The sequence below is a fragment of the Tamandua tetradactyla genome, chromosome 12 (assembly GCF_023851605.1).
Source record: "Tamandua tetradactyla isolate mTamTet1 chromosome 12, mTamTet1.pri, whole genome shotgun sequence".
NCBI lineage: Eukaryota > Metazoa > Chordata > Mammalia > Pilosa > Myrmecophagidae > Tamandua > Tamandua tetradactyla.
In genome coordinates, this window is record NC_135338.1 from 9,562,792 (window position 1) to 9,575,725 (window position 12,934).

At 42.0% G+C, this 12,934-nt stretch overlaps 1 protein-coding gene across 1 annotated transcript in view; it reads right to left on the bottom strand.

The window, feature by feature from the left end:
- The window catches only part of PELI2 (pellino E3 ubiquitin protein ligase family member 2), a 187,437-nt gene that overhangs the window by 115,990 nt on the left and 58,513 nt on the right, over window positions 1-12,934 (bottom strand). The window contains exon 2 of the mRNA XM_077122548.1: window positions 7,613-7,742. Coding sequence (XP_076978663.1) covers window positions 7,613-7,742 — 130 coding nt within the window. The remainder of the gene's footprint in view (window positions 1-7,612; window positions 7,743-12,934) is intronic.

Consider the following 12,934-nt stretch of genomic DNA (forward strand, 5'->3'; position numbering starts at 1 on the left):
GACTGCAAATTCTCTTTATTTGCATCATGAGTTTTATAAGTGCTTATCACTTTTAACTTTTTGAGCTTGTTGAATTATACAACATTTAAAAAATTAGCAAAAAGATGGCACTGGAATATTTGCCAAAATACTCAAGGTACTTTTCATTCAGGAAATACAGATTTTTAGTTTTAGGTTTGTATTCCTGCATAGTATCAGAAGACATCCTGGGCTGCACCTCATTAATATCATCTCCTTTTTTCTTCTCTCACAGATTCAGAATATGCATGTTTATGATATCTAAATGGATAAAATCCAAACTTTGCTGCCTCTTCATTTATAATAAAATATTCCATTAAATACATTCTTGAGCTTACGGATATCAGAACACAACACACTTACCCAAGAATTACAATGCACTAACAATGAAACCAAAGCTAAAACTATTTAAAACTACTATTTGAAAGCAGGAGCAGTCTGAGGATAATGATAATGAACAGTCTGAGGATAATAAAACCTAATGATTCTCCTGAAGCACAGAAAGCTCCAGCTTCAGTAAACAAGCAGTGGATGACTAAAAGCTGGACAGTCGGACCCCACAGCAGCGAGTGCTACAAATATCTACCCCACTATATCCTAAAAAATTAACTCGAACTAACGAACTCACTTCCCACTTTATTATGAGTTTTAACACTTCTCAAGAGACCACTATGATATTTTTCAGTGGCCAATAAGGAAGCCAACCAGTCAAGCCATACCAGCGCAGGCAGGCTGACGAGCAGATGCTGTAGCAAACAGCCTAAGTTTCCTTTACACTGCCATCACTCAAGGGCCACGGATATTCTCTATTCTGAAATACGCCAACTTGTGCAAACTGACATTCAGTTACTTTAAAAAAAACTCGGGGTGGGATTTCAGTAAACCAGTCTAAGAAGGGAAAACCATGATGGAGAGTTGTCCTTCCTAACGTGGCTAATCTAAGCCATGCTGCCAGCCGCTTGCTCGCCGATCGGGCACCACCGCCGCCACCCACCAGCACAATCCTTACCAGCTCTGTAAGAGCAAAATCCTTGTCCCCACCATAAAAGAGTACACGAACAATCATAAATCCACTTAAATTCTCAGTCATATCCTACTGCTCCCCCTGCTTAATACCCTTCAATTTCCTCCTTAGGAAAAAAACAAATTCTCCAACCAGGACCTGGGAGGCCCCAGATCTCTCTGCCCTCTGGACCCCTCCTCTTTACTCCACTTCTCGTGGCTCACACGTGATGCCTCAGAGGTGACGTCACTGTTGACCCAATTTAAACTCGGTACCCCCTTCTCTCACAGCACTTCATTCTCTTCCTTCACAGCACTTTATAAAAGGTACAGCTTCATATTTACTTGATTGTTATTTATTGTTTGCCCACAGACAGACTCTTAGCCCCATACAGGCATATTATCACTATCTAACACAGTGTGGTGCTCGACCACAGAAGGTGCCAGTAAATACCCACTGAATAAATGAATGGGCGAATAACTGTCACAGTCCCAATACCTATGTAACAGAACTGCTACAAGTAAAATAGGACTCTGGCTTTTTAAAATACATCAGTCAGAGAAATATCTGCCAACAATTATTCTAAGAATAACTGTGCACACAAAGATTACATAAATAGAGGTTATGCAACAGCAGTACATTCTGGCCTTACCCAAAGGACACTGGTGTGAGAAGTACACTAAGAAGTCCAATTTCCGACCTGCCACGATACCCAGCAAAGGGCAGCTCCTGTTCCGCTCCCAGAGAGGGTGGGGCTATGATTGCAGCAGAGGGAAAAAGCAACAAAACCAAAAGGCAAAGTGCTCAGATTCTAAAAATGGATAACCACATGGACCCTTCTAAGTCTCCCTTCTACAACGCCAATCAAAGGTGACTGTTCTGGTTTGCTAAAGCTGCCGGAATGCAATACACCAAAAATGGGTCAGCTTTTATAAAGGGGATTGATTAAGTTGCAAGTTTATAGTTCTAAGGTCATAAAAATGTCCAAACTAAGGCATCCTGGGAAAGACACTTTGCTCAAGGAAGGCCAGTGTCTGTCACATGGGAAGGCATGTGGCTGGTGTCTGCTGGTCCCTGTTCTGATCCCACTGCTTCCAGCTTCTGATGCCAGTGGCTTCCTCTCTCAGCATCTGCGGGCCTTCACTTAGCTCCTTCGGGACACACCCTCGGTTGTGGCTTGCTTAGCATCTCACCGGAAGGCATGTGGTGATGTCTGCTGGGCTCTGTATCTTCAAATGTCTGTGTCTAGGTGTCTGCTCTCTCTGTCGGCACTCCAAGCATCTTCAAACGTCTGTGTCTCTGTTGGCTCTGAAGCAATTGCTCTCCAAGCTTCTCCAGACTGTTCTTCCTTTTAAAGGCCTCTGGTGAACTAACCAAGACCCACCCTGAATGGGTGGAACCACATCTCCAACTTAATCAAAAGGTCACACCCACTGTGAGTATGTCACATCGCCACAGGAACAGTCTAAAGTTTCCATCCCACAATATTCAATCAGGATTAAAAGAAACATGGCTGTCCCTACAAAACTGGACTAGGAGAAAGGACATGGCTTTCCGGTATATATAACAACCAGCACATTGACCAATACCACAGAGTCAGAAATTTCAGGGCCTAATGAACCACTGCCAATTCAAATCAAACAGTTTTTGCCCAGTACCACCACACACACACAGGTACCCGTGAAAGCAAATGGGGTGAGCAACAAGGAAGACAGGAAAAATAACCCAGCAGAGCTTGGGAAGGGCTCAGAAGCAGGCACTCACAGGAGGGATGCCAAAAGACACAGGGAAAGGGAATCTGGGGTGGAGCCAACACCCAGTTGGAGAAGAAGCCACGTGGGCTAACAACCATGGCAAATAAGGGCAGGCTAAAGGGGTGAGACGTCAGATCAGATAAGATTAAAAGTTCAGCAAATGCATATATACACACAAGTAGAATAAAGTGTAGTCTTTTCAAAGTTCGTGATTCTAATGGTGCAACACTTCCAAATGACAGTGGGGTGTAAAGTGCATTCCATCAGGGGGAAAGTGGAATGCGAAGGACTGTTTCTGAAATTGAAAACCTGAAAGCACCACGATCCATGATGTGGGAAGGATCACCATCAGAACACTTATGTATGGTCCACAGGGACAGGGAGAAACAGAAACAGAGAGTGGACTAGGTACCGAAGACACTGGAATGCACAGAACAGTGAACCACAGGAAGAGGGAAGAATCTGCTCCTTGCCATTCTCCTGACTTCTGGTGGCAGCTTACTGGTAGTTCGTGTATTCTCTGCCCTCTGTCTGTCTGTCCACACTGCCTCTTCTTATAAGGATACCAGTCATCTAAGATTAAGGTCCCACCCTATTCCACTATGACCACATTTCAACTTGCCTAATTCTAGCTCTAATGACTTTACTTCCAAATAAGGGCTAAATTATCGGGTACTGGGGATTAGAACTTCAACATACCTTTTTGGGAGACACAGTTCAACCCCTAACAGCAGCTCAAATTAATAATGAGTTATTTTAATAATAAAATATATATTAAATAATATATAATAGTTTGTTTTTTAACTTACTAATAATAAATTCAAGGAAAGGCAACTGGAATTGAAATGGAAGAACGAAATCATTTTTAGCTTCATGAATTGAAAGAGATGAAAATAAGAGTAAAAAGATAATGCATTAGGTAAAAAAAAAAAAAAAAAAACACACCAGGATTCTGTCAATGTGAGCCAGTGGGAGGAGTATCTAAAGAAATGGGGAAGGCATATTCACAACCAGATGGGGCTCAAAGTAGAAAGGCCCCACAGAGCAGCTGCAGCAGGAGTGGCAGGGCAAAGGTGGTTAGGGGTGAGGGTTTGAGAGGGAATAGAAGGAGTCAAGGTTTTGTGACAACGGTACTAGAACCAGTTAAGACAGAAGACATTGGTTTAGCACAAATGAGGCCCTCAACGTAAAGGCTCCAAGATAAGTGAGATAAAGGAACACTGGGGGAGGGCGTGGGGGTGTTGACTGGTTCACAGTACATACGTCTGGTCTACCCAGCTCCCTTGGTCATGGTTGACTGATCTATGCTGGACCTATCAGATACTCTCTCCGGAAAATTTAAAACCTTTAAAGGAGATAGAAAGTGGGTAGAGCGAAATCATTTTATAACTCTTGAAAGAAGATCCATATCAACTGCTGTTGATACTCTGGTTGTTTCTCCTCTCTCACAAAGCCTGGCTATTCCATTTTCTCCCCAATTCTGAGAGCTGATGCTATCCTAACCTTTAATAATTTCTCTATTCTTGCTTTCTTAAAAAACAGAATAATTCTGTTGCTTATAGTCTCTTATCTTAGTCAACATGGCTCCTAGCTGTAGCCAATTTGCTCATTTTATAAATGAGAAAACCAAGCCCTGAGGATATGTTTCTTTCAGGTTACAAGATAAGAGATCAAGGTCAAAACACAATTTTCCCACCTCTTAGTATGTGGATGATATATTTTTAAAATATTTTTATTATAAACAATGAAAAAACATACAAACACTCTTGACATACAAACATTCTTGACATGGTTACAATCAATGGCTCATAATATCATCACACAGTTGTGTATTCATCACCATGATCATTTTCTGAACATTTGCATCTCTCCAGCAAAAGGAAGAAAAATGAAAAAACTCATACATGCCATACAGCTTAATACTCCCTTTCATTGACCACTAGTATTTCAATCTACTCAAATTCTTTTAACCTTTGTTCCCCCTATTATTTATTTCTTATCCATATTTTTTACTCATCTGTCCATACCACAGATAAAAGGAGCATCAGACATAAGGTTTTTACAGTCACACAGTCACACTGTGAAAGCTATATCATTATACATTCATCTTCAGGAAACATGGCTACTGGAACACAGCTCTACATTTTCAGGTACTTCCCTCTAGACATTCCAATACACCATAAACTAAAAAGGGGATTTCTATACAATGCATAAAAATAACCTCCAGGACAACCTTCTCAACTCTGTTTGAAATCTCTCAGCCACTGACACTTTATTTTGTCTCATTTCTCTCTTCCCCCTTTTGGTCAAGTAGGTTTTCTCAATTCCTTGATGCTGAGTCCCAGCTCATTTGACCCACATTGCCAGGGAGATTTATACCCCTGGGAGTCATGTCCCACATAGAGAAGGAGAGGGCAGTGAGTTCACTTGCCGTGTTGAAGGAGAGAGAGAGAGGCCACATCTGGGCAACAAAACAGGTTGTCTGGGGGTGACTCAGGCCTAATTTTTAGTAGGCTTAGCCTATCCTTTTTTTCTTTTTAAGGTGACATTTTAAAATATTAATTACCATCTATTTTCAGCACCCTGCAATAATGACATTCCTTTGTTCTTCCTCATGCAAAAACATGTTTAAAATTTGTACATTGTACATTTCACTATTATTATACACTCTAGGCATTCCTAGATTATACCATCTCAATCTTTAACATCTATCTTTCTTTCTGATTTCGTTTATGTCCCCAGCCCTCCTCTCTCTATCATTCTCCAATGCAGCCTATCCTTTGAGGGGATAAGTTTCATAGGGGCAAACCCCAAGATTGAGGGTTCAGCCTATTGATTTGGTTGTCCCTGCTGCTTGAGAAAACATCATGAATTCTCCAAATGGGGAACTGAGTTCTCCCCCTTTCTTCCCATCCCCCCAAGGAGACTTTGCAAGTACTTCTGTATTCACTGTTCAAGTCACTCTGGGATTTATTGGGGCATCACACTAACCTGGACAAACCTACACAATCCATGCCCTATTCAAGGTTCCATGTACTTACGGTGTTCAATTAAACTGTCCATATAAGTTAAATTAGGAAATGCACTGGTCAAAACATAATTTTTGTACCAAGGGTGATATTTTTAACATAGATTTAGATAGACAACTACTAAAAGATTCATAATCTACAAGTGTAAAATCTAGGAACAAAGGTAAAACATAACAGGCTAAAAACTGGAACCAGTGGAGTATGACAAGGAATAAAGAAGAGCCACTAATCATTCAACAGAGATAATTTTCATATTCTATTATACCACGAAGCCTGGGTAATCAAAGTTAAGATTTCTACAAAATTTTTAAAAAAAACATCTGAAGCCACTATACTAATATAAAATCTAAGATTAAAAAACTAAATGTAAGAACATACAGCTCCAAAGGAAGGGGAAAAATGCCAACAAATGACAAAAAATATAAGGATTGCATCTATAATAATGGGACAGTTTTGGCACTCATTCGATGCTTAAAAACACTTGTCTTGGTATTCTTCTGAACCAAATATTTTTGGGCCATATAGTGTTTCTCACATTTTCTTGATCTTCCAAGATTCTGTTGCTATTTTGCCTCCTCCTTCCCTCAGAATCTTTTAAGGCTGGGTTTCCCTTGTTTTCCTCATAAAGTACCCATCTTTTTTACTCCCTTCCTTCTCTAAAAAAATTTATTTCTCTTTCTGTAGTCAGAAATTTGGTTAATACAATCCCTTCTTTCTTGTTTCCTTGTTGTTTGATATTTCTCTACCTGATCATTTCCTCATTAACACAAGGCAGTCCTAATGGGTATATTCTAACAAATTCTTTTCATCGCACTGCTTCAAAAACAACAGGAGTGGGTTTTTTTAAATAAAAAACATTAACAGAGGTGATCTAAGTTTCTAAGACTGAATATAATAACATATTGCTTCCATGAAGATATTCATGTCTCTTTGAACACGAGTTTTCAACGAAAATGGGAATCAAGTATTTTATTTATTACAGACGGTCTAAACCCATTATGACAAATAAGCATGGGCAGCCAGCTGCCCCACATGAAATACTTCAGACAAATGTAATTACTTTACAGAAAAGGAAATTATGCCACATATTAAGGAATCTGTTTAATTAAAACAGATATATCAATCAGAATGGAAACTCAGGTTTTTCTCCCATTTACGCATCAGGAAACAAATGAAACCATCACAAAAATTTAGCATGTTATTCACTTTAAATTTATGAAAGAGGAAATATGTATGGTAGACTTTTTCTAGCCCCCAGCATTTTTCACTCGGAATCTTTTTAATAATCACACAAAGACTCTTTAATAATCACACAAGGTCAGTCCCACGTACATGTTAGATTAAGCGAAAACAACCGCTGCACTCAATAAACTGAAGGAAAACAAAAAACCATAAGGAGGTTATTATGGAGGATACAAAGACTCTCTTTAGGATAAAGAATAGCATTTACCTTTCACCACAACCATTCTAAACTGATGCAAGCGGGTTCCATGACATCCTCAGCTGTGATTCACACAGGGACGAAGGAGGAATCCCCGCCCGGCCCCGGGGCGTTGGGCGATGTCTGGAGACCGGGCTCCAGGTCAGGACCGGGGGTGGGAGAGCTCCTGGGATGCACTGAGTGCGAGGGGGGCTGCCACGGAGCACCCACAGTGCACACCACAGCCCCTCACAACAGAGAAACAGCCAGGCCCGAGCGGCCCAGAAACGCTGTCGCAAGTGAAACAAGACTGAAACTTAAGAAGGCAGTTGAAAAGGAACAACCGTGCGCCGTCAGCAGGGGCCTTCCCCACCCCCAAGCCGCGTACCTTGGACGCCTGGGGTGTCGATATCACATGCACCGCGCTGGGTTTGACTCCGTTCGGCTTGGGTCGTTTATAGAGAGCAAATCTGCTTTTCCTCCGTCCTCTGTCCCCATTAGGTAAAGCACCATTGTACCTATGAACAGAGATGAAAGGGCTCATTTATTTACAAATTTTAAGAATAAAAGTTTGGGTGAACTAAAGGAAAAGATAGGAATGATTGTAACGACTGCCTACTGAACACCCCGCAAAAGGAAAGGGCTGCAAAACAGACTTCAGCTGTCATGAGCTTCAGATCACTTCCAGAAACTTAATTTAAGAGGGATGTACAAGTAATTATGGGTTTCCTATTCCAAAAAAGTCAGACTCTTCAAATCTTTTTTGGAACGAGGCAAGGTATAAATAAGCAAATGGGCATTCTGCAGAGATCATATTAGTGCTGGCTCAATTCAGCAAGTGCCATTCCACGGACCCCAGAGAAACCACTCAAGAAACATTCTTAAACGAACCAGTTAGAAAATAGCATACTAATTAACTTCATCTCTCATTCTCAACTCATGTTAACGTTATCTACGGGATCTTTATATGTAAGAAGATCAGATTTACAAAGTTGCTTACTTACTTAAAAGTTCCGAATTAGCTACATTCATTTCCATTTCTATTTGAACCCTACACTGTTATGTTAGAAAAAGTGATTTGCACAAATTAAACCTAAAATTTGATTCGGCGAGAAGGTTGCCCATAAAAAGATTCAAAAGTAAAAACATGAGTTCTAATCCATAAACTGTCCATTTTAAAAAGACACCTGGAAAGCATAAAATGGCCCTGAGCAGATTTCCTGTAATTAGCTAATACCAATGTTTACAAGAAATGCAGGATTTTAGCTTTGCAATTTTCAACTGTATTTTCTAACTCTGGATTAACCAGCCTCTTTGTGTTCTAACTGCTGTTCCATGTGAGAACTGGAAAAAAGGGAAGAGAACCATTTAAAATCTACAAGGACAAATGTGACAGTTCGAAGACCCCCACAGAAGATGAGAGTTAGGGGACAGCACGTCTGGCAGGCTACTTCTAGTGTAATAGTCTCGTTGGGTCTTGGCCGCTCTGTCACACAGAAAGGAAGGCCAGGTTCGCAGGTGTGGCAGAGAGGGGACGTGACTCCCACTCAACAACAGCAGATGTAGACATGAAGAGGTTTCATGTATCTGCTTTACAGTTCTGTAGCTCCAGAATGAGGATGATTTAAATTATCACCGGAAGTTATTCCTGCTGTGTTTTTAATTTGTTCCTATTTCCATCACAAAGGATCTGTCAGCTATTTAAAAATGCCTCTAGAATAAAGAAATGAAATACTTCAAGTTTTATTTCTCTCCTTCTCAGGCAAGATCGGAATAATGTACATTATTTTCTTAAACACATTTGCGATCACTACTGTAAAACATCCATGAGTAAACAACCATTTTAAAAACACTCTGTTTTAATATATTTCCAAATCACTTAAATCAAGATAAACATTCTACATTAAGAGGAACATATGTGATCCAATTAAAGCCAGGACTCTAAACAATTTAGAGAAACTAAATTGTTCTCTACTGCAGCCTGGAGACAATTAGTAAAAGATCTGGCAAGGTTCCCTCTGTCCCTCACTTTTTCCCAGCTCTGTGCTGCATCTTTCCCTCTGCTATACACTTAGGGTACTGCGCTCTGGCTAAATGAGTGTGCGGTAGACACTTCACAGGGCATCTGCTGGTGACAACACCCCCTTCTCTGCAATCTATCCCCAACCTCACAAAGGTGAACCCTCATTCCCTGTTTGAATGAAGTGACAGCGGCCTTCTCACCACCCTGGAGTGGACTGGCCAGAGGCAGACATCTGGCCCAAGCTGGCCATGACAGTCTCATTCCAGAAAATACAAAACTGAGGCTGGACCAGGTTCTGTGGGTGAATAAAGCTGTAAAATGTAAACTCAGGAGCCATGGGGATGTGACAAAATCTGTTATTTGAATGAAGAAGCAAGAAAAAGTGAAGAACGCAACAGAGGAAGAGATACACAGCAAAAAGAGATGGAAAAGGATCCTTGAGGGCGTCTATGGGCCCAGATGTATTCTCTCATCATGAAATTCTTTTTTATTTCAGCTCTCTAAGGTTGGTTACTACTAGTTAACAACTAAAAAGGCTTAAAGAGGGCAGTGCGACGGTGGCTCAGTGGCAGAGTTCTCGCCTACCGCGCCGGAGACCCGGGTTCGACTCCCCGTGCCTGCCCATGTTGGAAAAAAAAAGCCTTCAAGAAAGTCGGGAAAAGGAAAATAAAGAAATAAAAACAATCTTAACTTATGCAGAAACATTTAATTTAAACTAGCTGAGGACAGACGCATGGATATTGCAGGTTAAGCAAACAATGCCAGTCTATTTACACGATGCCTTCTTAATACATCTAAATGATGGTCAGTGAAAAATCCTACTGGAAATAATTAAGGTAACAGTGGAAAAAGCAATGTCAATATGAGACAAGTTTCTGACTAAGTTAAACAGCATGCTCATCCATTCAACATTTATAATGCTAAGTCCTAGGGCTGCAATGATGACTGTCACCATCACTTCCTTCACACAGTTCCCTGCCTAAAAGGACAGAAAGGCACAAAAAGTAAGTGCAATAACACATCTGTGCAATAAGATGCACTCGTAGCACAGAGCACGTGGGAAGAGGCATAGGGAAAGCTCCATGGTGGAGCCATGGTGTGAACTGTTTTACAGTCAAAGCTTGTGCAGAAGGAGATCACAGCACGTAAAAAGCAAGGGGGTAAAACTACTATAGGTAGTTTGGTACCAGTAGAGTGTAATGTTCAAGGGAAGAAGTAGTGAGAAATGAGGTGAAAAGGTAGGCAGGACTAGACTATGAAAGCCTGGTACTGTAGGAAAAAAGCAGGACTTTTTTTTTTTTGCATGGGCAGGCACTGGAAATCGAACCTGGATCTCTAGCATGGCAGGTGAGAACTCTGCCTGCTGAGCCACCGTGGCCCGCCCAGGATAAGAAGCATGACTTTTTACCGTAAGAGGAATGAGCAGTATGACAAGATGTAAGCAAAGGACTCACATGATTGGTTATACATACAAATCACTAGGGGGGACGGTACAGGGTGGTCTAGTAGAGACAGCCAGACGAGAGTGAAGAGCACTGGATGGGAGAGCTATCATTTTCATGGGGAGAGAAACTCTAAAAGCCTAAACCAAAGCAGCGATGGTGGAAACGAGGAGGATTAGAGAAAAATTGTGCACAGTTGTCTTCAAGGCTGGGTGGTCTCAGAATCCCTTGGAAAACCATAAAAATACAGATACCTAGGTCTCAAGAAGTTCTGTTTCAGTAAATGCTGGATAGGGTTCCAGGTCTGCATTTTTTTTAAAAGCTCCACCGCGGTTACACAGCCACAGTTTAAAAGCCTGATTTTTTTTTTTTTTTTTTTTTTTTTTTTTTTTTTTTTTTGGGAGGAAGGGAAGGAAAGACAGAGAAGGAAGGAAGGATGGAAGGAAGGAAGGGAGGAAGAAAGGGAAACATCTTTAAACATTTTCTTGTTTTATTATATTTTGTTTGTTTGTTTTTTACATGGGCTGGGGCCGGGAATCGAACCGGGGTCCTCCGGCACGGCAGGCAAGCACTCTTGCCCGCTGAGCCACCGCGGCCCGCCTAAAAGCCTGATTTTAAAGGCAAAAAATTTCCTACAGTGCGTGGGGACCTATCTGCACGCATGGAGCAAAGGACAGAGAAAGGGAAGTTCATATAGGCTTCTGGTCTAGGAAAGGGAGGTGGCACTATAGAAAAAGGAGTAAAAACCACAAGGACATCCAGGAGGAGATATACAGGATATACAAATCCGGAGCCTAAGAGAATTGAAAGACTTAGGTATTTTCACCATACAGGTTCTAATTAAAATGATGAGATACACGAGATTATGCAAGTAAAAGGAAAAGTATAAGACAGTAAGTAAGGCAAGGACAGACCCAGGGAAATATCACCATTTAAGGAAAGAAACCCTTGTTAGTCACATGAGCAGGCGGTCCACAGGAAACCCGTATCACCAGAGACAAGAGAAAAGAGAATTTCAACAGTGCGCAACTTCCCAGAGGCCAATTATGAATATAAAAATGCACAACCATAGTTTTTGGAACGATGGGTTCCAAAAACAACAGGTCATTCACGATCTCACCCATGTTAAATAAAAACAAATGAATAAAGCACAAACAAGCAAACCCACTCCAGCTCTAAGCCTCCCTACCGGCCTCCACTCCAGTTACCTTTTCTTCACAACCAAGAATCTTGGAAAAAATTGTCCACACAATCCCACCTCCAACACTTGCTGACTCTTCAACCCACTCTCTCCTGACCTTTACTTACAAATCAGGCACTCAAACGCCCGCTGTGGTCTCCCAAGGCTCGCTGATCAATCAACACAAATGTGGGAGACTACAGAGAGCTGCAAATCCCTCATTACTTCTCTCCCTGCACCTGGGCTGGCCTCCATGGCTTCCTCCCAACAGGAAACAAAGGAAGTGACGTGCCGGTCCTTCCAAGGCTGGGTGTGAAAAAGCCTTGCAGCTCCCACCTGGGTCTCGGGGAAGCCCCGAGCTGCCATGCAGGAAGCCTGACCATACTGAGACCGCCAGGCTGGGGAGACAGTGACCAGGCACCTGGGTCAAGAGTCCCAGCTGAGCCCGGCCTTCAGCCCCCTCCCACCCCACCCAACCCAGGCATCATATGTGAGTGAAGCCACCTGGAACCCTTCAGACCAGCCCATCTGTGTTAGTTAGATTCAGTTGTCAACTTGGCCAGGTAAGCATACCTAATCTTGTTGCTGCAGACATAAGCCAATGGTACGTGAACCTCATCTGTTGCTAATTACATCTGCAGTCGGCTAGGAGGCGTGTCTGCTGCAATGAGTGACATTTGACTTAATTGGCTGGTGCTTAAGTGAGAGATCGCAACATAGCACAGCTAAACAGCTCAGCATTCCTCATCTCAGCACTAGCAGCTCAGCCCAGGTCTTTGGAGATGCAGAAAGAAGTCACCCCAGGGAAAGTTGTTGGAACTCACGGGCCTGGAGAGAAGACCAGCAGAGACCATCCTGTGCCTTCCACGTAAGAAAGAACCTCAGTGGAAAGTTGGCTGCCTTTCCTCTGAAGAACCAACAAAATAAATCTCCTTTTATTAAAAGCCAATCCATCTCTGGTGTGTTGCATTCTGGCAGCTAGCAAACTAGAACACCATCCATCAGCTGACCACGACCAAAAGTGATCCCAGTGGGTGCCACGCGGAGCAGAAGAACGGCCGGCTG